Source organism: Cornus florida, unplaced genomic scaffold, assembly GCF_030987335.1.
Source record: "Cornus florida cultivar Cherokee Brave unplaced genomic scaffold, ASM3098733v1 CherokeeBrave_3.0.0_Hap2_Chr11, whole genome shotgun sequence".
In the NCBI taxonomy this organism is placed as follows: domain Eukaryota; kingdom Viridiplantae; phylum Streptophyta; class Magnoliopsida; order Cornales; family Cornaceae; genus Cornus; species Cornus florida.
The window spans coordinates 112664008-112690702 of NW_026775581.1; the positions used below are offsets into that span (position 1 = coordinate 112664008).

Consider the following 26695-nt stretch of genomic DNA (forward strand, 5'->3'; position numbering starts at 1 on the left):
TAATTTACTGCATTCACAATTTTTTTTTTTTTTTTTTTTTTTTTTTTTTTTTTTCTCTACTACATTTACTCAACTCATGATAAAATGCAGCATCGTGTTTCTTTTTAAAGGTATAAAATGCAGCATCCTCTGGCCTAATCTCCGAATAGTATTATGTCACCCGAGCGATGAGGACAAAGATTTGATCAGGTAATCTTACTAAATGTATCGGGTTGAGTACAAATATAAGGTCAAATAGCATAGTACTACTATTTTGGTTCATAGTTTGATCACATGTTTGACTTTTTCTTGCTATATAGAGTGAAATTGAAGCTTCGACTTTGGACGGAGGAGGGAGGATAAATTCGAATCAAGAGTTCCAAATTTTATTTTTTAAAGAAAATAAGTTAAAAATGGAATCAATTACACTGAATCTATGACAGTCAAATGTAGGAATCGTCTCAAATTGACTCCCTTCAAGCCAAAAGCTCGTGAATTGTGTTTCCAACGTGCTCTCCAAAGAATGAATTTATTAATTCTTCTCGGTATCATCATTGATCCAGACTGCAATTTTACTGTTTACCTATTACACTCGTTACACTGGAGAAATATAATCTTCTTCATATCATATGGTGGCTCTAGCTCAGAGTCTCAGACCGTTGAATCTGTCGTGTTGTCGCTCATAGAATCTTTGGTGTTCTGGATGAATGCAAACTCGGAAACCAATGCCAAATGATCACTTCCAAAATTCTGCAAGTTAAAGGAAAGCACAAATGTTATTTGCCAGGACGGTGCCTGATGTTTGAGTGAAATATATGCATATAAGCAAGACGGTTAGCATAGGTAACAATCCATTAGAATTAGTGCAGTATATGATTTGACTTGATAAGGATCTTCATGCACACAATTCTTTAATCCTAGGTCGCATCAAATTGTGTCATACAGATGTCGACACAGATTAAGGTGTGAAAATACACTTCATGCAAAACACAAAAATACAAGCAAAATGAAAGCCGGGTTGAAAGGAAAGCACTGGTAATTTCAAAATATTTTAACCGGTGAAAGGATGGAGTTCAAAAAGTTTATCAAGACAATCTGAATATAGAAGGCATTTTTTACTGTAAAAATGCTTACCTTGGATCAATTATTCCACTGTTTGTGAATATTTTATGTAAAACAAAACTAAAACACTCTCTACGTAAAACCAAACCAACTACAACTCCCTAGTAAAAGAGTAGATGTTTTCATTTTCAATCTGTCCAGATAGACACTACTGGCACTGATCTAGAGGATGAGTATGCTGTGTAGACCCCTATGAGTTTGTTTAACTACTCGTTTTACAACAGGGGATTCAGAAGGAGATACCTAGACACTTGTTTATTTACAAATGGGCGGTATCATATGAGAGAAGGCTTTGTTGAGTTGAGTTGAATTGAGTCTGGGAGAAACAGAAAGCAAGAGACATATTTCCTTCCGCTATACTGTGATATTTCAACAAATTTTTAAGAGGATTGCTGCGAGTTTCATCAACTGATGTACCCTCATCATTTAGTCGAGCCCTTCAGAACCTTAATTAAGTTCCTCTTGGTTAAATCTCAGCTAGAATCTAGTTTTTGTTCCCAAGGAAAAACCTTCATGCTGCACAGTGCATTCTATGTTCATGTCACTACAAGGAAAAATTCATGATGTTTCGACTTAAACATCATCAGATAGTTGAACTGGAATCTGACCTTGCATGGAAGCCCACCTGTCTTGCGGAGGTCATCAATTGGAAGGGTATCCAAAACCCGTGTAGGCACAATACCATCCGAGTACCTGCATGAAGCTCAGACAATTTTTTTTTCACTATCATCATTGCTGGCACCACCAACCACCACATTATTAAAAGGCAATACAATATGACATGATTGTAGTAAATACTATTACTAGATTTTTTTTATTATTATTATTTTTTTTTTGCATTGCTATTTTTACCATAAATAGTCAACAGTTCCAAGAAACTTTGAGTGGTAGGAAGTAGCTAAAGGTTCACCATCAGAGTCCCTTGTTTTTGTAGATCCCTAAAAAATGCAAAAGGTAACAACTTTTATAAATTAGTACATAATTTGGGAAAAATGAAATGCCTGTCAAGGTGTGTAGCTGTAAAATCTCAATACCTTCACTGTGGCATAGGAGCTAATAAGTTTCAGAGGGTGCACAACTACTTGGCACTCAGCATTCCCTGTTGCAATTTTAACTTCTTCAACAGTCCAGCAACAGTTCACAAGTCTGAAATGAAGTATGATTAAGCATATGAATTTCTGTTTCTATACAAGAGAAAAAAATGGTATTTATGCTACCAAAGGAGTGGATAATAAATATGCAAAAGCTGGAACTTCAGCTATTTTGTGAGAGAAGGTTTTCAAGGCATAGGCAAGATGCCTCAATGGACTAAAATCAGTTAATGGCTCTGGATGTGATATTTATGCCCCTGTAATGAACCCTTTCACTATGTTAAATAGAAGATAAAGAAAATAATTATCAATTAATAAAATAAATGGAGACATGACAATTAAAAAAATTAAAAATCACAAGACATCAATTTTATGTCAAAAAAATGATAAATTCACCACTGTTTTTACAATGTTCGAAGATTGTGAATTTCCATGGGGTATCCTATCCTTTACCTCGTGGTGAATCCTATGATTAAGATATAAAAACCAGTTAATCGCACTCTAATTGCACGGTCCTCATTCATCCATCATATGTCGGTTATTGTCTCCTTAGAAATCAAGGGCACATAGAGGCACAAGCCCAAAACAGATCTCATTCAAGACGTCGTACTGCCAGCCTTTATGTTTTGTATTTTTATTTTATTTTTCAGAAGTACAAGCAACCGATTTTTTTTGCATTACAATGATTATAATATACTATTGAGTTTATGAAGCCATCCCACATGATGGAACAAAGCAAACTGAACCCCACTGAAATTGCATTAGGAAAATTCATTCCAGTCCACTTCTCAAGCCATGATTATTGACCTGTTCATATTAGTACAGGAACTGATTAATGATGTACCTGTCCGTCAAAACAAGAGGATTTCCCATTTCTTTTTTTACACCAAAAATTTGGGCAGGATGGCAACTTCTTTGACCTGACAACTCTCTTCTGTCATGTAACATGACATTCAGCTGCAAATAAGAAAAGCATATCCAATATCAAGCAAGCATCTTGCACAAGAAACCTGCAGTTTAATTTATGATGTGATAAAATTATTGGCAGTTTGGGACTATAAAATTTGGAGTTGTAGATCCAAGATAGAGTTACCTTAGATGATGACAAGAACTCGTAAATTCCGCTCTGTCAAATAGCAGATAAGTATTAATAATTTATCATTATAGGAAGCATTATCCCTTAGTAGTCATGAAAACTAGATAAACAAAGTTCTATATTTCACACCTGAGGAGTAGTGTTAAAATCACCAGCCAGCACAACAGGTATATTACCCCATTTCTCTGACAGGATATGTGCTCTTGATAAGAGGTAACGAAGCTGAGGATGGAATATTCCAATAGTAAAGCACACGAACAGGAACAAATCAATGTAGCACATTGAACTACTATGTAGAACAAGAAATTTTCCCAATTGAACATCATAGCATTGATGTGGTGGTCAGTACTTTGTCAAATAAGCCATGACCACTTTGCAAGCCCAAAACTCCCATGCCAATGAAGAAGTTAATTTGCCATTTGACATGAGAATAAACAAGATAATCTCCTCGATATTCTTTCGATACATCATGTGACTATAGCGTGTATAATTGTGGAAAGATGTACAGAAAATTTCAAACAACAGATCCACCCCAATGAACTAACAGGGAAAGATTCAGTAAATCTGAAACAATAGCCTGTTACAAAATAAATATGTAAATCACCTTATTTGAGGTTGATACCATAATAAATTTAGTTATTGCAAATTTAAGCATAGCAAATTGGGAATCTTAAGAGACTTACTTGACCTAGTTTAATATCTCCTCGGCTTGGGTTATAAAGCACATGAGTGTTCGCAATCAACAGTCTTTTTGACTCAGCTTTACACGTCTGCCTGTATCAGATGAAGTAAGATATGGGAATGATAGGTAGTATGATATTGAACAGCAGATAAAACAGTAAAGAACATGTTGAAACAAAGAGCAGGTGCAAATCTCGTGCAAATTATATTCAGAAATACAATTAACATACACGATACAACAGTTTTAATGCAATGCACTGTAACTATTAAGTATGAAGACGCCCTGACAGAATCCAATTTGCAATGTAGTTCAACTTAATGACACAAACCCAAAACACCCAGCACCTGACAGCTTAAGCAGCACCTGGGTGGGTAACACAATTTGTTTATAAGACCCAAAATCTAACTTCCATTCTGTTGAAATTAATACATATACATAAAAATGATTTGTTTAACTATTTTTTTAATGCATTTATAATATTACCGTTAATTTCAACATCTACCCAAAAAAGAGGAAGAAGAAGAAGAAGAAGAAGAAAGGCGCACCAATGGGCACAAATTAACTGTCTTTCCTAGCATGACCATAATTTTAATACTCGTTCAGTGTAATTAATGATACCAAAAAAGAGACATTCACTTGGAATATATATTTGCCTTCAAGAGCAGCTCTTTGCAGGCCACAACTAGTTTTTCTTTCAAAACACAGTTCAACATTTAGCAATTTAATTATGAAAAAAAAAAAACATTTAGCAATTTTAAGTGCACAACCATTCCATGATGTTATCATCTACATATCAATAATTCAAAGAAATTACTCTTTGAAGGAAAGAAGACGAATTGTAAAGAACATAATTTCTTGAATAAAGAAACGCTAATATCTAGGGTTCATAATATATGTCATCACTGCAAAATATTAGGTTAAATAGCATGACCAGGTAACTTGTACATACGGTACACTTCTATAACTTCTCAAGTGGTTGGTGTAGAGAAAAATGTTCTCCGTTAATCTTCCTAGTTCTTGTTGACTTTAAGATATAATCAAATCAAAAGTAAGTAATAAAGAAGAAGAAGAAAAAGAGAAGAAAGCGGATGAGAGAAAAAGAGAAAGAGATGGGGAAAGAGAGAAAGAATGAAAGAATACTTTCATCCTTCCACCACATTCTATTTATGATAACAAGTTTCAGAAATTACACATAAGCCCCAACACTATATAAGTAATAACAAATAAGCCCTTGACAACACTCCCCTCAAGCTAGTGCAAATTTATCTATCATGTCCAGCTTGACTAACATATTTTGCAAGCAAGTCTTGCTCACACCATTAGTCAAAACATCAACAACCTAATCATGTGTATTGATGTATGGAGTACAAATCAACCCAAGACGAAGCTTTTCCTTGATGAAGTGTCGATCGACTTCAATGTGCTTTATCCTGTCATGTTGAACTGGATTGTGGGCAATGCTAATAGCAGCCTTGTTGTCACAATACAACTCTATTGACTCGCGAATAGGATAACCCAACTCACCCAACATCGTACGTAGCCAAAACAACTCACAAACTCCATATGCCATGGATCTAAACTCAGCCTCTGCACTAGATCTAGCTACTACAAACTGTTTCTTGCTTCGCCATGAAACAAGATTACCTCCAACAAATGTGCAATATCCTGAAGTAGATCGTCGATCGGTCACAGACCCTGCCCAATCAGCATCAGTATAGGCTTCAACACGCAAGTGGCCATGACTGCCAAATAATATCCCCTTACCAGGTGAACCCTTGGGGTAGCAAAAAACATGATGAGCTGCCTCAAGGTGAGGTGTACGTGGAGCATGTATAAACTGACTAATCATACTAATAGAGTAGGCAATATCCAAGCGCGTGAGAGATAAGTAAATCAGTCTCCCAACCAATTGCTAAAATCTTCCCACATCATCTAATGGGTCTCCATCTACATCATTAAGCTTATGGTTTTGCTCAATGGGAATATCAATCGGTCTAGCTCCAAGCCTGCCTGTTTCAGCCAACAAATCTAACACATACTTCCGTTGAGAAATGAACACCCCTTTCTTCGATCTGCACACCTCGATGCCAAGAAAGTATCTCAATGATCCAAGGTCTTTAACCTCGAACTCTGTCCCCAAGAATGATTTCATTCGACAAATCTCTTCCGGATCATTTCCAATGATAACAATATCATCAACATATACAATAAGGGCAGTGGTGCAGCCTTGGTGCTTCTTGATGAAAAGAGTATGATTTGCCTGACTTTGTGTGTACCCTACTCTTTTTCACAGCGGTGCTGAACCTCTCAAACCAAGCACGTGGCGACTGCTTTAACCCATACAAAGCTTTATTCAGCTTGCACACTAAATTCTGACCATTATCAAGCTTAAATCCTGGTGGCATAGTCATATACACCTCTTCCTTTAAGTCACCATGAAGGAAAGCATTCTTTACATCCAGCTGATGTAAGGGCCAATTCAAATTAGCTGCCAAAGAAAGAAGAACACGTATAGAGTTCATCTTGGCAACTGGAGCAAATGTTTCCAGATAATCAATTCCATAGGTCTGAGTGAGGCCCTTTGCAACTAACTGAGCTTTTTATCTCTCAATTGTTCCGTCTGCATGACACTTTATTGTGTAGACCCATTTGCAGCCTACTGGTTTCTTACCCCTAGGTAATGGAACAATATCCCAAGTACCATTCTTCTCAAAGGCCTTCATTTCTTCAAGCATAGCTTTCTTCCATGGAGTTTAACTGAGAGCATCTGAAACACTAGAAGGAACAATACAGAGGAGATACACAAAGTGAAAGCACGATATGTTGGAGATAAGGCATCATAGGATACAAATTGAGATATGGGATGCTTTGTACAACTACAAACACCCTTAAGATAGGCAATAGGGACATGAAGATCAACTGGAATGCTATTAGGAAAAGAATCAGGAGTATCAATATCAACTAAGGAATTACCTGGATCGAAGGAGACTTCTTGGTCCTGGGGTGAGTCAAGAACTTGTTTTACCCTTCTAGTGTAGACAATTGGCTGCTTTCCCTGCTGCTAATCATTAATGTTAGGAGGACTAGACATAGGCACCTCAGTAAAAAGCTCCCCCTGAATGGGAATAGGCAAAGGAAGGGAGCATTCCCTCTGAATGGACAACGGATTCTCTACCTGTATGGTAGTCTCCCCCTGTAGAGAATCCCGAACAGTGGAAACAAAAAAAGGAACAAACTCAAAGAATGTAACATCCATGGGAGACAAAGCGACGACGAGTGGTAGGGTTATAACACCGATACCCTTTCTAAGTGGCGAAGTATCCAAGAAAGACACATCAGATTGCCTTAGGGTCCATTTTGTCCTTGCAATGATGAATGTGAACATAACAAACACAACCAAACACTTTTGGAGGGACAGTAAACAGGGCAGTGTCATGGTGTAAGACGGAGAAGGGAGATTGACAGCCAAGAACCTTAGAAGGCATGCGATTGATAAGGTATGTAGCTGTTAAGGTTGCATCAGCCCAATAACTTTTAGGCACTCCCATCCCAATTAGAAGAGAACGAGTCACCTCCGTAATATGACGGTGTTTTCTTTCAGCTATACCGTTCTGTTGTGGTGTATCAACACAAGAGGTTTGATGGACAATCCCGTTATCAGCAAGAAAAGGAGGCAAGACCACCATACATAAACTCTCCTCCATTATCAGATCGAAGGATTTTGAGAGGACAACCAAACTGAGTACATACCATCCTATGAAAGGTTTTAAAAATGGAATGAACGTCATCTTTGGTTTTCATAAGATAAAGCCAACTATATTGACTAAAGTCATCAACAAACACAACAAAGTAACGAAAACCAAGTAACGAACTAGTAGATTCAGGAACCCACACATCAGAATGAACAAGCTGCAAAGGAGCTTTATTTTTATTAATACAGGTAGGAAAAGAAACACGACATTGTTTGGCAAGAACGCATGTTTCACAATTTAATTCAAAAGATTCAACAGAAGCAAACTGGGGAAGCACATGCTTCAAAACAGGAAGAGGTAAATGACCTAGTCTATGATGTCATCGCATTAATAGATCTTTATTGACATTACTATTCCTAACACTAGATTGATTTGCAACATAATAAGAAGGTGGCCTCGCGTTCAGCAAATACAAGCCATTGTCCTCACGTCCACTTCCAATCGTCTTCCCCGTGTCCAAGTCCTGAAACACACAGTGAGATGGAAAAAAGGTTACACTACAATTCAAGCCTTTTGTAACGTGACTGACAGAAAGGAGGTTATTGGTAAACTTTGGGACATGAAGAACAGAGCATAAGGTAAGATTAGGAGAGGCAGAAACAGTACCCTTCCCGTAATGGAGGTGAAGGTGCCATCAGCTACTCTAACCTTATCCTTACCAGAACATAAACTGTACGAAGAAAAATCAGATGCCATACCAGTCATGTGATCAGTGGCTCCTTAATCAATGATCCAAGGTGGTCCACCAGATAATGTGGAAACCTGATGTGCCGAATGAGAGGTACCTGTCTGAGCGAAGTTAAAGGTGGGAACGGAGGAATGTTGTGCTAGTAGATGTCAGGGAGTATCAAGTTCAGCCCAGAATAAAGAACTCGGGGGCCCTGAGGAGGCATGACTAGTAGAAGTAGTCTCACGCTCTGTGGTATGTGTCGTAGATAACCCCCTAAATGGACCAGGCCTTGGCCTAACAGTCGCACTAGTAGGAGTTAGAGTAGGGCGACCCTGTAGATTCCAGCATGTTTCCCTAGTGTGGCGCGTACACCCACAGTGATCACACCTCAACTTGCTTTTGTCATCCTGTTTCCTTCCTTTTGGAAGATTGGCTTGTTCCATTGTTGTGTGGCAAAAGCAAACCTCTAAGACAATGGTACTCTAGGAAGCACGGACACTCCAAAAGAGGCAAAGAATCCATGTCCGATACGTGTCGGACACGGACACGCCCCGACACGTGTCGGATATGCCAAAAAACGTGTCTGGAATTTTTTATTTTTTTTTTAATTTTCGGACACGGCACAGACACTTCGCAGACACGCGTCTGACACGCCAGGGGTGTGTCCCCGACACGCGTGTCTTATTTTCAGGGGTCTAAAAGATAATTTTTGAAAGAAAGTTGGTTGGGTTAAAGGATAAATATATTAAGTTATTTAACGATTTTTACTTACTTATGTGGTCAGAACATAATAATTTTAAACTTTCAAGGTTAATATGCAACTTTAAACAAAAGAAATAGATATTTAAGACTAGTCATTCCACTATTACAAGATGAGATTCAAAGGACGTCTGGGTTGCTCTCTCAAAGTAATGAAGCTCTGCAACTTCCTGCTGCCGATCAAAGGCGAGTCCCTCCAGCCTCCAGGTCAGTTTCTCTCTCTCTCTCTCTCTCTCTCTCTTTTCTTCCTCCTCCTCCTCCTTCCTCTTTTCTTTCTTTTTCTTCACAAACCCTAGTTTCTTTCTTTCTTTCTTCTTCATCTTTTTTTTTCGTTTTCCTTTTTCACAAACTCCAGATTCTTTCTTTCTTCTTCATCTTCTTTTTTTTTCGTTTTCCTTTTTCAAAACCCCAGATTCTTTCTTTCTTTCTTTATTTCTTCCTTTTTTTTTTTCTTTTTTTTTTTCACTAACCCCAGTTTCTTTCTTCTTCTTTGTTTTATTTTTTTTCATTTTTCACAAACCCCAGATTCTTTCTTCTTTTTTTCTTTCCTTTTTCACTAACCCCAGTTTCTTTCTTCTACTTTGTTGTTGTTGTTGTTCTTTTTTTTCACAAACCGGTCTTTCTTTCTTTATTCTTCTCTGGTGTTTTTCCTTTTTCATAGACCCTAATTTCTTTCTTCTTCTTCTTCTCTGTTGTCTTTATTCTTGATTTAATTTCACCTTGTGTGACTTATTGACCCGTAAATGAATAGGATTTCATCTTTGATTTAATTTCAGTTGTTGCATATGACTTGTGAATCTGTGATCAAATAGGAATTTATTCATTCTTTGCTGACTGTTCTTTCTTTGTTGACTGCTGTAAGTATGGATTTTTTTTCTTTTCTTTTTATGTCTAGGGAATTAGACATGATTTCAATATCTACATCAGTTGCTAGTAGTACTCCTCAATTCGAACAAGATGAGAACAAACCACTTTGGAACTATGTCACACAATTAGAAAAAATTGGTGGCGGAGGAGGAAATTTTTTATTCAAATGCCACTTTTGTAATAAGGAATTTAGGGGGTCTTATACAAGAGTTAAAGCCCACTTGTTGCAGAACACTGGTATGGGTATTCGTATATGCCCAAAAGTCACATCTCAGAATATTGCAAAAAGCAATTGAAGAAGCTGAATTGAGAATTAAGAATTCTAAACCAAAAAAAGTTCCTTTGCCGCCGTCTAGTGCATCATTGGGTAATTTGGGTGGTACTACTAGTTTGAGTAGTCTCACTCAAGAGGCTTATATACCAAAGAAAAGAAAGGCAAGTGGGGGTGCCATTGAGAAGGCATTTAATAATAAGGCTCGGGGGTGCCATTGCTAGGATGTTTTATTCAGCAGGATTACCGTTTCATCTAGCAAGAAACCCGTATTATGTGAGTTCAAAAAACTATGCTGCAAATAATCCTATGTCTGGTTCTTTGCCTCCGGGTTATAATCTATTGAGAACCACTCTACTTCAAAAAGAAAAGGCAAATATTGATAGATTATTGCAACCAATTAGGGGTACATGGAAGGCAAAGGGTGTTAGCATTGCAAGTGATGGTTGGAGTGATCCACAAGAAGGCCTTTAATTAATTTTATGGCTGTGACAGAAGGAGGTCCCATGTTTTTGAAAGTTGTTGATTGTTCCGGTGGAATTAAAGACAAGTTTTTCATTTCCAATTTGTTGAAGGAAGTCATAAATGAGGTTGGCCCCCAAAATGTGATCCAAGTAATTACAGACAATGCCCCGCTGGATAACTAACTGAAGGGCAATTCCCTCACATTGTTTGGACACCTTGTGTGGTCCATACTCTTAATCTTGCCCTCAAAAATATTTGTGCTGCAAAAACGTGGAAAAGAATGAAACTGCGTATGCAGAGTGTGGTTGGATTCTTGATTATGCTGATGAGGTTACAATAATAAAGAATTTCATCATGAACCATTCAATGAGATTAGCTATTTTCAATGAGTTTGTCAGCTTGAAGTTGTTTTCGGTTGCGGAGACACGCTTTGCTTCTGTTATTGTGATGATCAAAAGATTTAAACTTATAGAAGGTGGTCTCCAAGCAATGGTCATAAGTGACAAGTGGACTTGCTATAGGGAGGATGATGTAGGAAAGGCCGATTATGTGAGAGAGAAGTTGTTGGATGAACAATGGTGGGGAAAGATTGATTATATCCTTTCCTTTACTTCACCTATTTATAACATGCTAAGGGCTTGTGATACCGATAAGCCTTGTCTTCACTTAGTTTATGATATGTGGGATACAATGATTAAAGAAGTGAAGATGGCAATATATAGGTATGAAAGAAAGCGACAAAGTGAAAGTTCTTCCTTTTATGGAGTGGTGCATGGGATACTTGTAGCTCGTTGGAACAAGAACAATACTCGATTCATTGCTTGGCACATTCACTAAATCCAAGGTAAATCATTAGATATTAATTTGTAACCTAAAGAAGTTTTAATCTTAGTTTAGAATTAAGAAAATTAAATTATGAATTAAATGCATTCTCTTATTTATTGTAGGTACTATAGTGATGTGTGGCTTAGTGAAAACCAAAGTCGAGTTCCACCACACAAGGATTTAGAGGTCTCACGAGAGAGAACAAGGTGCCTTAAAAAATACTTTAGTGACCCACAAGAGCATTCAAAAGTGCAATTGGAGTATGCTAATTTTTCATCAAACTCAGGGGAATTTGGGGAGAGTGATTCTATATGTGATAGATATACCATGGATCCTAAAAGTTGGTGGGTTGTACATGGTTCATATGCTCCCTTGCTTCAAGAGTTAGCTTTGAAGTTGCTTGTCCAACCTTCTTCCTCCTCATGTTGTGAGAGGAATTGAAGTACTTATTCTTTTATTCACTCATTGAGAAGGAACAAGACGGCGCCACAACGGGCTGAGGATTTGGTTTTCATTCATAGTAATCTCCGTCTTCTGTCAAGGATAACCCCACAGTACAATAAAGGACGAAGTAAGATGTGGGATATTGCAGGAGATGCATTTGATTCATTGGGTGATGTTGGGGTGCTTGAGGTTGCAAACCTCTCACTTGATGAGCCGGAATTAGAGGCGGTATTATTTACCGATGATGGAAGTGTTAATGATGATGAGATTCATGAGACAATTGATGATGAACAACAATAGATGAATGCTGATATGTTCTTTTTTTTGTTTTGGACTACCCTTTTGATATTGTAAATGGTAAAGTCCTAGGTCAAATGATGGATGAGAATAGATGATAGTACACTGACTTGTTTTTGTATCTCTTTTGGGGACTAGCCTTTAGGTTTTTGTGAATATTAAGTGCTAACAGTACAGTCCTGAGTGTTAAATAGTCATGAATGTTAATAATCCTTTATGTTTATGCTTTTGTATTTGGAGTAAAGTTGCAATGATGATTAAATGATACTAATTATTATTCTAATGTCTTGTTTTTTATTTGGTTTTATAACTCTGCAACATTGTTCTTTTATAGTTTATTAGTTATAAGTTATGATTTGTGTATTTTTTTCATTGTGAGTTTGATGAAAAATAGTAACACTCAGTAATTTTTTAAATACTACATCATATATATATATATATACACACTATTTGCCGTATCCCCGCAGTGTCTGTGTCCTAATTTTTTTGGATTTTCCGTGTTGCCGTGTCCGTGTCATGTCGTATCCGTGTCCGTGCTTCTTAAATGGTACTTCAGGCTCAGGCTTAGTGTATACAGGTGCAGACATAGCCTTCACTCTACTCTCCTCAGCCTAGATATACGAAAACACATCTCTAACAGAAGTAGGGGCTGGATACCTGTCTAACAATTGTACCCTGGCATGCTCGTATCTCGGATGCAGACCACCCAAGAACTCATAGATTCGATTCCTTTCTACCATAGAATGAAATGCTTTAACATCAGCTGCACACACGTACAGGTATGTAGCCTTGGTAGTGATCTAACTCTTCCCATTTACCACGTAAAGTGTGGTAATACGTAGCAAAAGTTTGGTCTTCCTGCTTGAATCTTGAAATTTGTTGTTGGAGTTCATACAGTTTTGCAAAATTACCAACCGAGGAATACATCTCTTCCACAGCCGTCCAAAGCTTTTTAGCTATTTTCACAAAAAAAAAAAAAAAAACCTTTGCTGATCTATGGCTGCATGGACTGTAACAACCACGTCATAACTAGTGCATTATTTGCACTCCACTCTTTGAATGCAGGATCGCTCTTGGAGGGATACGTGACAGTCCCTTCGATATGGTCGATCATCCTACGACCAGTAATATGCATACGAGCAAATTGAGCCCACTCCATATAGTTCGTCTCATCCAGCCTAACAGTCATAATACAAAGGCCTAAATGGTGATCACTACTACCTCCCAATACTGGAGTCAAACTAGGAGAAAACCCAGTTTCTTTTGAAGTCACCTCTGGCCAGACATTTTATCAAACAATTTCTGGGTATAGAATCCTCAGAAACAAAAACAGCAACAAAATACGTAAAGAACTACCTCTCTAACACACAAACTTCAACTAAAAAGATTACCGTCTTAAGCGACCACACAGTCACCACACAAACCCTAGAAAGCAACAAAGTAGACCATACCAAAATTGCAAACGACGAAGAAAAAGCCGTTATTGCAAAACCCCGCGAACACAAAAAAACACCGATCAAGACTGCGGTACGTGTGGATGTGATTAACACCACTTCCTTGTAAACAAATCCCATCTTGGAATCTCTTCAAAACCCTTCACACCCATTAGGGTTTACACAAACTTGCCTTAGGGTTTCAACTACAAACCTAGAGCTTTACAAACCATGATCTGATACCATGTTGACTTTAAGATATAATCAAATCAAAAGTAAGTGATAAAGAAGAAGAAGAAAAAGAGAAGAAAGACGATGAGAGAAAAAGAGAAAGAGATGGGGAAAGAGAGAAAGAATGAAAGAATGCTTTCATCCTTCCACCACATTCTATTTATAATAACAAGTTTCAAAAATTACACAGAAGCCCCAACATTATATAAGTAATAACAAATAAGCCCCTGACAACAGTTCTACCACATTGCCCTTGTTCTTGTTTGATAATTGATAGTTTTGATTAAAGGTTCAAGTTTTTTTTGCTAATTCAATGATAAGCTTATTGAATATTTACGTGGATATAGGAAAAGGTGCTGAAACATTCAGAAGTAGGACCAACTGTGATACCCCCTAATTTCGGAACACAGGTTGATCAAGTCCGCGCACAAAATCAGGAAATATCAGTCAATCAATAATAAGCAAGCATAGAATACAAAAGAAATAATGATAAAATAAATAAATATCACTGAAAGGGAAATCGAAAATAATAATTAAATAATAAATTCTCTGATACCGTAATCTCCAAAAAATTCTCATTAAAAGAATAAAACCTCCCGATAACAACTTGGAAATCCATACAATGTGGACCCCTAAATAAAATCCCAAACTAATAGATGAATAATTAATGTCTATCTAATAAATAATAAAAACATAATGTAAAGTCCTATGTTAGTGACACTAGAAGAGTGAAGAAGACCGGCCTTTGCTTGGCACGAACTGACTCTACACCTGGAACTGACGAGGACCTGAAAAGATAACAACAAAGGTGGGTCAAAACCCACGAACAAGCCCTTTCTACTACATCCCGAACAGAGACCCGATAAACGATACATCCTAGTCCAACTCATGCAATATCTACGTAGGTCTATATACATAAATATATTTTAATTGGGTACTATGATACGAGCTTGAGATCTCAGGATCGATGGTTAGGGTTGGCGTATATTGCCAGATGAGATGGGTAGCTAGACATAGGAATGTGTGTGCCCTGGTAGAAGAGGTACTCATGACCACCTTGTGTGCGCTTGCATGAGACCTACTAAAAGTCAAGAAAGCGGTGAAATCATAATTCATAGGTGTTACATGAGGAATGAGGAACATCAAGCCCATTGAAATGTAACTAAGTTTACACAATGAATGTTAAAGATCTATGAATGATTTACAGCAGCCAAACAGACAAGTCCTTATGGACATTGTGGATTGGCAGTCTAATAATTATCCCAAGTCTATGAAACTGCCCATGCAAACAATGAGAAAAGCAAAGGCTTCATATGGTAAATGTTTATGCTCAGACCTCAATATATCCTTGTAAGATTTACACTACGAATGAGAAGTTGTGGAACTAATCCCTTCCATGCATGAGAATATGCTCCTCTAGATTCTTCATTTTGGCCTATTTGGTTGTTCACTTGTTCATAAAAGCATAGCATCAAAACAGTTGTTTCTCTAGTTTGTTAGTCTTTTCAACTATGATAAGAAAACTTCAAGATTTACAACTAACGATCATAAATGTCACCATGTATCACGAGTGGGTTCCATGGGGAATTGCCAAGTAGGATGGCTAGGACACTATTTGACCAAGCCAGTTAAATTGGTTAGGAAGCTAAATGTCACCGGCTAGGCACTTGTGATCCAACCCAAAATCTTAAGCTATCAGATGGTGCTAACACTAGCCCTTATATGCCCAAGACCCTTCCCCTCCAAATTCGATATGAGACAAGAACTCATGACATTCTCTCCCACCCAAGCCCGCAACGTCCTCGTTGTGATTGGTCCACCCTGCCTACTCAGATGACATTCTCCCCCACCCAAACCAGCAATGCTCTTGTTCTGGTTAGTCCACCTTGCCTACCCATCCACCCTAACAACGGGGGACTCGGTAACGACCTGGACACCTCCGTGCAAACGCTTGACGCGACACTGAATTAAGAATTGGGCCTGCTCAGATACCATTGTCACGGGACAGGCACTTACAATCCAACCCAAAAGCTTAAACTATTAGGTGATGCTAACACTCACCCTTATATGCCCAAGACCCTCCCTATCCTGATCCATTGTTGGAAAAGAACCCATGACATAAAGGTAACAATTGTTGAATTTCACCGTGTGAACTATGCATCCAAAAAGGGGAAGAATGGCAATTGGAGAAGAATATGGCTACCTAAGTAGCCATGATCAGCACATCACTTCAGCTCATAAGATGAATAAATGACACAAGAAAAATGAGAAGGAAGTTAGTTGACACCAAGAGGAACAACCAACCAACCAAGCCATACCAAGCACATCACTTCAGCCCATAAGAAAATAAATGACACAAGCAAAATGAAAAGGAAGTTAGCTGACACCAAGAGGAACAACCAACCAACCAAGCCATACTAGCACTGAAGCTCAAAAAGTAGGGCAATTGCCTACCACTCCATGTATGTAAGGGAATAGTTGCTGTGAAGAGCACTTATGCCAGATGGCCAATAGACCGCACTTCATTTTCTCTGAGCGCCTTCCTTTTGAGTAGCCATAGCCATAGCCATAGTATGGGTCTACTTTCATCCTTGAAGCAGTACTCATGCCCTTTAGTTCCTTCTACTTTACTTAGCCTTTTAACAACGCTTCTTTCTGTCAGATTACATTAATTTACTCAGCTTTTTGCAGCTTGCAGTATCCAGTGTTTCTGAACTTATCTTTAGACTTAAATAAATGTATATCAGTTTTGTTCTTTTATTTAATTCATATTTTGCACTCTTGATTTAATTGCAATAAGTTCACAGTCGAAGTAAAGTTCTTTTCATTAGGGTAAAAGGAAAAAAATATAAAAGAACCTACCATTTCTTCCTGATCACCTGACCAAAAAAAATTACACTAGACAGAGTTTGCAATTTTCCAGCAGTAGCATGGGGAGAAATGTCTACATCTTTTGACATGGTGATCTGGCATACTATATCAGTCTAATATCGGTCATTATTGAGCAAACATAAGGGACAAAAAATTCAGTATCTAGGGGAACTATAAGGAGGCCTACTTCAAGGAGCGCGTTTGAAGCAATTCATTGTATAAGGAAGTACTACCCACTTAATGTACCCTAAAGGTAATAGTGGCAGAGTAATGTAGATAATATTGAGATATAATTTTGAATCTAGATAAAAGAATGAAAAACAAATATAGTTATTCTGCTATAGTATGTACAAAATAAAATTCAATTCTTATCCTTTCCCCAATGCAGACTAAAGTTTAGTTTCAGAACATCTTGGTCTGGAACACAATTAAACTTTTTCCCTTCCCCACCCTGAGTGGCAGACATAAAATTAAACTAAAAGGCAAAAAGGATTGTATTCTTCTCACTATTAGCAACACCAGGATAAATGCCAAAACTAGTAAGGTAAAATTCAATGGGTTCATCTTGGTCTGTGATCAGAATACACACAGAGAACATGTTACAGATTTTTTTTAAAAAAAGTACAGAAGTAATGACCAAAATGTAAGCTTGACTGCGAAAATATAAACAATTATTCACCCTAACTCAAAATGCAAGTCACTTATATGAGTTGCTACCTCAAATACAGAGAGTTGAGCAACATTATCACGAAGACCATATCCCTTGAATTCAATGCTTTCTCCTTCTAGTAACCGAAACCTGAAACAATTAAGCAAGAATTCTTTCAATTTAAATTAACCCAATCAATCTTGCAGATTAATACAGTAAAAAGAAAACACAATTCACCACGAAACCCTTACTTATCAGCTTTCCAGAACATGGCACAACCATCAACTTGATCTCCGGTGCGTCTCTACCAAGGCAATTAATAGATTTAAAATCTCCAAAATTAAGAAAAGGCTTGGTGGTGGTGGTTGTTGTAATCTCCGAAATTAAATCTAATCATGTGTATGTAAAGAAACCAAACTTCATCCTGACATAGCCAAAGTAGGAAGTGTAAAATTGAGAAAAGAAAGTCCACCTTATAAGAACCACTATATCCTGCTTTCTCCATGATGGTCCAAAGATCAAAATACTTATCCACCTCCTAACGAAAAATAAATAAATAGAAGTTTCTATTGTTAAGCATTACACATCATTCTTGTTTCGTTTCTCTCATATTTTACAAAGATAAAGAAGCAAATAAAAAGCTTACTTGCAAACAGATTATGTGTGGGTTCAATCCTATTAGTTCTTCACATATAGCTCTCTTACGACGGTGCCATTTCATATAAATTGAAGGCACGTTTGGGTATAGATCTCCATGTTTTGAAGCATTTCTGTCCCCCAATATGTTATATGACACGGCCATAAATCTCTCTGTAAAATCACATAAAAATCAAGCACCATTCATATTCAAAGGCTAACGAGGATAACAATATATCAAATAAACCAGCCAAGCAGCAAACTCTTTTTAATTAAATCGTCCACTCTGAATTTTTTATTTATTTTTTAAAAAGAATAATAAAAATTTCACAATTATGTCAAAAATCAAAATTATTTACTAATACCATCCATTTGGTTTATAGGGAAGGAAAGGAAAAGGAAATGTAAAAAGTTGCACATTTAAATTAGGCTCAGACTGCTCAGTTGAGAAGTAAGCTTTACTCCTTTAGTAGTATAATTTATCTCTGTTTCATATATTTTCTCCTTTTCATGGCGGGGAGAGAGAGGAAACTCTAATAATTTTTGTATATTCGTCTTCCCAGATAATTCTAGTGTTCGGATACTCTCCTGTTAGAGCAAAACTGTGACAAATAATTTAATGCAGCAAAACTGTGATATTCACTTTAATCGGAACATTTTCTTGGGAACCAAACAAAGACTATAAAATTTTCGAAGAAGATGACAAAAGATAATAGACCTTGATATTGAGGTGGAGGATCGGCTTCGACCCAGCGGCGGCGGCTGATTTCGAGTGATTGATCAAACCGCCTCTGTCTAAGAGGATTGTACCGGAGACGGGTGAACGATTCTGATGATGATGGTGCCGTGGAGTCACTGGGACCGTTGACGCAGCAGAATATGAGTGGTTTGGTGAAAAAAGGTTGGAGCTTGAAAGATGTTGAGGTAGAACATTTGGTGGTGGCTATGGCCATTGGCACGCTCGGGCAGTGCCACAAGGATGCGTCGGTGCAGCCCATGGAGAAGAGAGAGTGTGCAGAATAAAAGATAAGACGACGGTGCAAGTGAATAAAATAATACAACGATTTAGTGCTATAAAAACAAAATCTATTGGATAAGGGGATAACTGTAATTTTTTAATAGAATAATTACATTTGCTTTATTTGTTCCACAGTTAGAAAATTAGTGCCTTCCTGCCCGTGCATCTTGATGTTCCGTTTTTAAATCACTCTTTATTTGAATAGATCTAGACGGATACATTCTTCCAAGAAAATAAAATAAAATTAGTGGCTTGGTAAATCTTGAAGAATGAGTTTTAACCATTGCATCTACTAATTTAATAATTTTTGTTAAAAAAAAAAAAATTATTGTCAATATTAACTTTGACCCAATGTGTTAAATGAGCTATTAAGACTATTATACAAAAATAGGTTCACCTATAATAATGGATTTGGACGAACCCACTTATTCATATAAATGTGTAATATATCTGACTCTTGAAAAAGGGTTACAAATCAACCGATATAGCAAATTATATTCAACGTATAAGTGAAATTTTATGAGAAGATCAATGTTACTCAAACTTAAACCAAACCGGTCAAGTTTTATTTTTTAATTAAAAATAATAATTTAAATATTGAGTGGTTTTTATAGCAGCTAAGATAAACGTTTAAAAAATGAGAGAGATTATTTTATTTTTTATTATTTTTTTTTGTTGACACGGGAACTCATCTTGGAAGGCCTCTACGGGACCCACCCCAGGCTATAATTCGAGAATGTTGTCGACGACCCCATATCTTAATAATAATTTCAATCTAGAGTTATAATTGTAATGGAAGTGTTCGAATTTGGGACATGAGAGAGACTATTTTATTTTTTATTGACAAAAAGTCTTAGTAAACTTTCATTTGTTGAAATTGTGAAAAAAATAAAAATAAAATTATACACATTGATTCGAAATAAAGAAAACACAACTAAGATGAATCAAGAACCATCCGTGTTCTTTATTTATTTAATTGACAGAGAGAGTCATGAACTACGGAGTATTCTATTTACCGAAACTTGAGCTCACATTTACAACGCCTTGATCATAACCGTACTAAAAAAAACTGTCAATGATAAGCGGTCCAGATTTCAAGTTGGTGGACCATCCCGTAACCCCCGCAATACATGAGATCGGGCTTTGTGTTATGTGACGAACAGATTAAACACTCTCCAAAATGAAAACTATCCACTCGTGATTTTCTATGGATTTCATTTGATTTTGTCGAGAGGAGAGAGAAAAACCACAACACTCGATCAAGTAGGAGCCACCTGTGCATGTTGTGTATTGTTCTTTTAGCCCCAATATACACACATTTTTCATTTCGTGTGGTTGTGTTGGGAAGAGAGAGAAACAGGAGAGAGAGAACTCGGCGGGCCATGGAGACTGCAATTTGCGGTCGAGTCGCTCTTTCCCCTAATCACGTCTTCCACCCTAAACCAGGTACTTTCTCTCTACACTCTATCTCTCTCATTCTATTTGTGCTGTCATAATTTTATTTTCTGTGGATTAAATCTTGTGTGTGGAGATGATTTTTTTTTTTTTTTTAATGCTTTTTTGCGGTTGTATATCATATTTGATGGTTAAATATTCACTAAAATTTGATTATAGAACAACTGGCATTTGAAATTTTGTATGTGTACCCTGTCTGCTATGTTTGGACTTGAAGTTGGAAATTGATTGTGATTTCTATTGTTAAAAGAGTGCACTAAATGTAATTCAAGGATAAGTAAATGAGTAAGGAGATGATATTTTAAGATGTGATAGGGCTAGCCCTCATTGGATTTTCGGGAACTAACAACATGCATATTCGGGGGATTAATCTCACCTGAAAGGGTAAGGATGCCCTTTTCAAGGGGGGAAAAAAAAAATTAAGGTGTGATTGCTTTACTGACACTTTTTGAAAATAAAATTGGCAAAAAAGTTGTCCCCTCAGTTTGGATTTGCTGAAACCAAATCACAAGTTCAATTGAAGTTCAGAATAAGTTACATGGAATTGGCCATAAATACATTTATGTTATGTTTGGGAGCACCGAATCGGTGCCTTGGATTTGGAATTGGAGGAAGTTTAATTCAAAATTTTTACTAAATTTTCTCCAATCCCAAATCCAAAACGCCGATTCGGTGCCGCCAAACATAGCATTAAGCTATATTTGGGAGACTGAATCAGCAGCTAAGATTTGGAATTGCAGGAATTTTAGTTTAAACCTTGAACTAAATTTCATCAAATTCCAAATCCAAGTCACTGACTCAGTGCTCCCAAACACAACATTACTTCTAAGTTATTGGACTTCTTTGTTTTATGGTGTTTTCTTAGAGGATCAATATGGCACGTCATCGGAAACTAAGCCTACTTGATCATTGTTACTTGATGTTAGGATTTAATGACTAATTTATAGGAGGGGAAGGTGTTAACAACCCATTATTCTACTCCAAAATTCAGGCTTCTCACGCTTATAAAATTCCTCCATATTGTACAACGAAATGATGGGCTTTTTATATTTTTCTTAACTATCCATTTGTTATTTTGTTCTTAACCAATAATTATGTGGCTAAGCTTCAACGGAATTTGCTTCTTAGATCAAGTATTGTGATGCTCATATTTGGTAGTGATACCACAGGGGATAAATATTCTCTTCATAAACAATGCACAAACCGGAGCATTTTTATGACACTATCAGCCACAGGACCAGGGAAAGGTGGCGGGGTGTTGGATAGGCCAGTCATAGAGAAAACAACACCTGGACGTGAATCCGAGTTTGACTTGAGGTATGGATAGCAAAGTCTTTAAGCATTTTTGCTATTGTGTTACATATATGACCTTTTCTACTGAAAAGAAGTTCTTTATCTGGAATTCCATTTTAATCTTTCTATTTCTATTTTCTTTATTATTCTTTTCATTTTGCTTCTTTGGTTTAATCAAACAAATAAAATAAAGAATATGAGCAAAGCTCAATAAACAACACCCTTACTAAGCCCAACTCAAATAACAACAATCCAAGAAATTCAAAAGAGGCGATATTAGAGTAAGAAAACAGAAAGCTCTTCAAGGGAAGGGACCTTTTTGTTTATTATGCTCTTTTCATATATACCACATCAAGCTAGTAAAAATATTCTCAGTAATACTGTAAGACCCTTGCCCATAATTGCATAAGTGATTCCTAATTATGTTAAACTTGTTCTCAATGTCGTCGTTTAAGGCCTTACAAGGCAGTTGGGGGCTTGATTCACCCTCTTGAAGGGAAGTTTAACGAGGTCTGGGCATCAGTTGCACTACTCCAAACATGCTGAATAAGGGCACACATTTCCTTTACAATTGGAGGAGAAGATGATATTTTAAACATGAGAGACCTATGAGGGATTACCCATTCCTTGTTAATTGAGTGGCCGACTGTCAATTGACATTTACCTTTAGCTGCCACAACACAAAAAATAAAGGGGGAAAAAGGAAACCTTTGAAGGTGCACATGACCCCTAACTTTGGCTAAAATCCACCATCTCTACTGAGACTGATCCATTTAAGCTTTTGTCCACTAACATGATACCCTCATAATGATATTGTTATAGTCCGTTCAAGCTCTTCTCAACTAACATTAATGCCTTTGCAACAATATTGTTGTAGCCTAGGAAGCATTGACACTTCTCCTAGGGATGTCATGATTGGTGATGGTATTGGTCACACGGACATGACCCGGACACGCGTCCAACATGTGTCGGACACGGCTAGAAGTATCCTGAAATATGAATATTTTATTTTCTGGTATTGGTTCATCTAACTAACACCCAGTATAGAAGAACCCAAAATCCCATCATCCCATATTTTGAAATTCTGAACTCTATTAATTAAGCTCTCCTGCGGCCCTCGTATAATTCCGTTGATAGTTTGTTACGTTCTATATTAGGAATTTATTACTTGTTTTTATGTTAAATTGATGAAGTACAAGTTTTGAGTTTGGGCAATTGCAGATTTCAAGCCTCACTAACTCTTTGAGTCTAATAATAAAGTTGGGATGTGGCCTTTCCCCCATTTAATCTATATATTAGTCTAGAGCCTCCGTATACAATAGCACCTTAAACTCATGCCATGTGCCAAGGAGAGAATTGTAAGAGCGCTTGACAGTTTCATTAAAGAGAAAGGTAGGGTTGGAAGCAAGGCGAGCCAAGCCAAGTTTAGTTTTGGGATGCTCGAGCTCAGCGAGTTCAGGCGAGCTTGGACTAGTCAAGCTCGAGCATGGTGCTATAGTTTTCTGATAAGCTCCGGTTCAGTTCAGTTCAAGCTCATTTCACTGTGCAAAATCTCCTCTGTCCATTGATGATCCCCACCATTGATGGACACTGTCTCAAGCGATTCTAATGGCAGTCACAATTCAACCATTGATGCTGATACAAGAGGAATAATGGAAAATGTAATACCAAATGAGAAATATAGAGAAAGATAAGAAATATGTATATATATATAGAGAGAGAGAGAATCTAGGATTTGAAGTTGTGTAGTTTGTTGACCCTTGTGGCTGCCGTTGAGCGAGGTTGCCAGCTGAAGACTGTTGTTTGTGGCAAAGAATAAAGAGCGTCGCTGAGGTGGTGGTGCTAGGCCGGGGCGGCTAGTTAAGAGATAAAGTTGTACTATTAGGTTTTACATGGAAATATTTGGCTTGGGCTTCTGGGTTTACAATGAAAGAGGGGATTATTTCTAAAGCTTTGGGCTTGGGCTAAGGGTTTATTTCTGAGACAGTGAGAGAATCATGATGGGCTTGGAAATAAAACTTTTGTGGTCAATAGCTTAGAAATGAAACTTAATGGACCTTAAATCATACATTATTCGAGCTTATTCACGAGCTTATGCGACCCGAGCTTGACATTGTTCAAACTCATCTTGTTTATTTAATGGGTCTTGAATATGAGCTCAAGTTTGGCTCATTTATTAATGAACCAAGCTGGAGCCGAGTTCTTAACGAGCCAAGCCCGAGGTGTTCATGAAAAGCTTGGTTCATTTGCAGCCCTAGAGAAAGGTTGAGGAAGAGGACAAGTGAGATGCATGTGTCTTCTTCTTCATTTTTTTATTATTTTTTTTTTAATACTGAGGAGAGATGTTGAAAGAGTGGGAGAAGGGTGGGAGGAATTGATATTCAGAGAACTTCATATAGATTCTAAGAGAGAGGAGAAGACGGGGTGGGGGTTGGATTTTCCACACAATCAGGAGGATTGAACAGAAAAGAGTAGAGGTACTGAAATTGTGGATCTTATGGGGGGGGCATAGAGACAGGGACGGACGGATCTAGAAATTCATATGAGGGGGCAAATTTATACAGAGGAGATTGTTCATAATTTCAGTGGGGGCAATTTTAAAATTTTATGGGTATAAATGCAAAAAAGTATAAATTTAGGAGTGTAAAATGCAATAATAAAAAATTTCAGTGGTGGCGGATGCCCCCACTGAGCCCTTCACAGATCCGTGCCTGCATAGAGATTTAGAGTTGCCAATAATTTTGGCTCCAATAAAGTTGCTAAATGTACAGATATATGTTGTCAAATGATGTTACGATTTTGCAACAGGTAATACTGCTTTGCCAATGTTACCTACTAGTGACATTAAATATATAATGTTTCAGTGAATGGGTTGCACACATTGCATGGGATTGCATCAAGTTCACATTAAGCCTGCATCACTTTGCATCTTAACTCCAATTTTGCAATAGCTAATACTGCTTTGCCAATGTTACCTACTCTGTAAAATCAAAAAAATTCAAAAAAATTTGTTACCCACTATTGACATGAAATATATGATGCTTCAGTGAATGAGTCCCTCACATTTCATGGGATTGCATCAAGTTCACATTAAGCCTGCATCACTTGTATCTTAACTCCCATTAGATAGCATTTCTAGTGAGGGTTTCGACACGAGGGTTCTATCATCCACAGTTGGCATTATTTTCTCCCCCTTGATTGTTTCTTAAGCCAGCCTGACCAGGATGCACACCATATTGTTAATTGCAAGAAATCACCCCTTCGATATATGTTTGATTGGATTGATTTCTTAAGCATATTGTGATTCGGTAGACATTGATTGGGTGATATGGAGTAGAAAATTTGATTACAAAGGAGGTGGACCTATCTCATGAAATATCTTTGTTGTTTCTTGAAAACTGAGGCTGTTCATTTGTTGATTTATTGCTGATTATTGGAAATTGTGGTGGTTTATTTGTAGATTTACCATTTGGTACATGAAAAACTGTTTTGGCTTCTTTGTCTCATTTTATTACCCAAGAAACAGAATTTTATAGAAAGCAAATTTCATTGTCTTGATTTTCAGGAAATCAAGGAAAATGGCCCCACCTTATCGTGTAATGCTGCATAATGACAACTACAATAAGAGGGAGTACGTTGTTCAAGTGCTGATGAAAGTCATACCAGGGATGACAGTTGATAATGCGGTTAATATCATGCAGGAGGCACATTACAATGGTCTTTCAGTGGTGATTATCTGTGATCAAGCAGATGCAGAAGAGCATTGCATGCAGCTGAGAGGAAATGGTCTTCTTAGCTCGATTGAGCCTGCAAGTGGAGGTTGTTAAACACGGATAGCCTATTACTACTAGAAGAATCTGGTTATGTGTACATAAATCAGAAAACATTTGCATAAATCTCTTGTTGAATTAAGATAAGTAAATAGATGATAACGACCCGTCAGTTACTCCAATGTGGGTTACCCCTTTGTACAGTAACTCACGTGTGGATTGTTTGTGTTTAATCCTACCTGAACCCGGTTGGTGGTATTATGGAAATCTTTGGATTTCTCAAACTATTAAGCACGATATTTATACTAAGAGGAAGATAAAACGGTTTAAAAATAGATTTTGTAGTTCTGTGACTTATTGGGGTTGGATCTGACGAGGCGAGCAAAATGGACCAGTTTTAACTTGTTGCTTGGTCCAAATTGAGTATATTTTAGGGTCAAATGCGAAAAACAGCATGCTTACAAAGCATATCACTCTAAAAAATACTCCTATAGTTTTAATTTGGTGCAAATAGGTCCTTCTGATAAATTTAAATCTTAAGTTGACTAAATTATCTTTACGGAATCATTTTATAAATAAGATATATAAAAATAAATAATTTTATAAAATGACCGAAAATGAAACTATTGGAGAACACCATTCACGTGCAAAAAATACCTCTAAAAAATTTTAATTTGGTGCAAATAAATCCCTCTGACAAATTTAAACCCTAAGTTGATTAAATTACCTTTAATAAACCATTTTAAAATATATATATAAATAAATAATTTTGTAAAATGACCGAAAAAGACACTATTGGAGGACACGAACAATAGGCAAGTAAATATAAAAATAAAAATAAAAGTATAAAAGAAAAGTAGAGATAAAAATAGAAAATAGAAAATAAAAAACAAAAATAAAGTGCAAACTAAAGAAAACAAATATGCTACAAACTCCGGAAATCAGTGCACACTGATATTGGGATATTTATTTATTTTTAACAGTGCTGGTACCAAAAAAAATAAAAAAAAATTAATAGA

At 37.0% G+C, this 26695-nt stretch overlaps 2 protein-coding genes across 4 annotated transcripts; one reads left to right on the forward strand and one right to left on the reverse strand.

Moving 5' to 3' along the window:
• Positions 1-339: 339 nt before the first annotated feature.
• Positions 340-19188, reverse strand: LOC132286781 (carbon catabolite repressor protein 4 homolog 3). Of its 3 annotated transcripts, XM_059789168.1 has the most exons (13): positions 18859-19188; positions 18151-18314; positions 17977-18042; positions 17756-17808; positions 17573-17654; positions 3972-4058; positions 3418-3510; positions 3286-3318; positions 3037-3149; positions 2136-2247; positions 1954-2039; positions 1710-1794; positions 340-729 (listed from the first exon to the last, which is right to left on the reverse strand). In XM_059789168.1, the coding sequence occupies exons 1-13, from the start codon at positions 19136-19138 to the stop codon at positions 631-633; spliced, it is 1353 nt and encodes a 450-aa protein (XP_059645151.1). In that variant the 5' UTR covers positions 19139-19188; the 3' UTR covers positions 340-630. The 3 variants fall into 3 exon arrangements, with proteins under 3 accessions (XP_059645151.1, XP_059645152.1, XP_059645153.1); XM_059789170.1 differs by lacking the exon at positions 340-729 and having other exon boundaries at positions 1721-1836; XM_059789169.1 differs by lacking the exons at positions 17573-17654; positions 17756-17808.
• A 1178-nt stretch (positions 19189-20366) lies between these two features.
• On the forward strand, positions 20367-25960 carry LOC132283813 (ATP-dependent Clp protease adapter protein CLPS1, chloroplastic). The gene is made up of 3 exons (XM_059785840.1): positions 20367-20604; positions 21783-21930; positions 25472-25960. Exons 1-3 carry the CDS (start codon positions 20439-20441, stop codon positions 25731-25733), a joined length of 576 nt encoding a protein of 191 aa, XP_059641823.1. The 5' UTR covers positions 20367-20438; the 3' UTR covers positions 25734-25960.
• The last annotated feature ends 735 nt before the right edge of the window (positions 25961-26695 follow it).

What these genes read in the sequence shown, in the direction of transcription:
- LOC132286781 (XM_059789168.1), bottom strand. Translation starts at nt 19,138, where the DNA reads ATGGGCTGCACCGACGCATCCTTGTGGCACTGCCCGAGCGTGCCAATG. An exon ending in ATGTTCTGGAAAGCTGATAA is followed by an intron (nt 17,655 to 17,755) that starts GTAAGGGTTTCG and finishes TAATTGTTTCAG; the next exon opens with GTTTCGGTTACTAGAAGGAG. An exon ending in GCTCCTATGCCACAGTGAAG is followed by an intron (nt 2,040 to 2,135) that starts GTATTGAGATTT and finishes TGCATTTTTTAG; the next exon opens with GGATCTACAAAAACAAGGGA.
- LOC132283813 (XM_059785840.1), top strand. Translation starts at nt 20,439, where the DNA reads ATGTTGTGTATTGTTCTTTTAGCCCCAATATACACACATTTTTCATTT. An exon ending in CGTCTTCCACCCTAAACCAG is followed by an intron (nt 20,605 to 21,782) that starts GTACTTTCTCTC and finishes GTGATACCACAG; the next exon opens with GGGATAAATATTCTCTTCAT. An exon ending in GAATCCGAGTTTGACTTGAG is followed by an intron (nt 21,931 to 25,471) that starts GTATGGATAGCA and finishes CTTGATTTTCAG; the next exon opens with GAAATCAAGGAAAATGGCCC.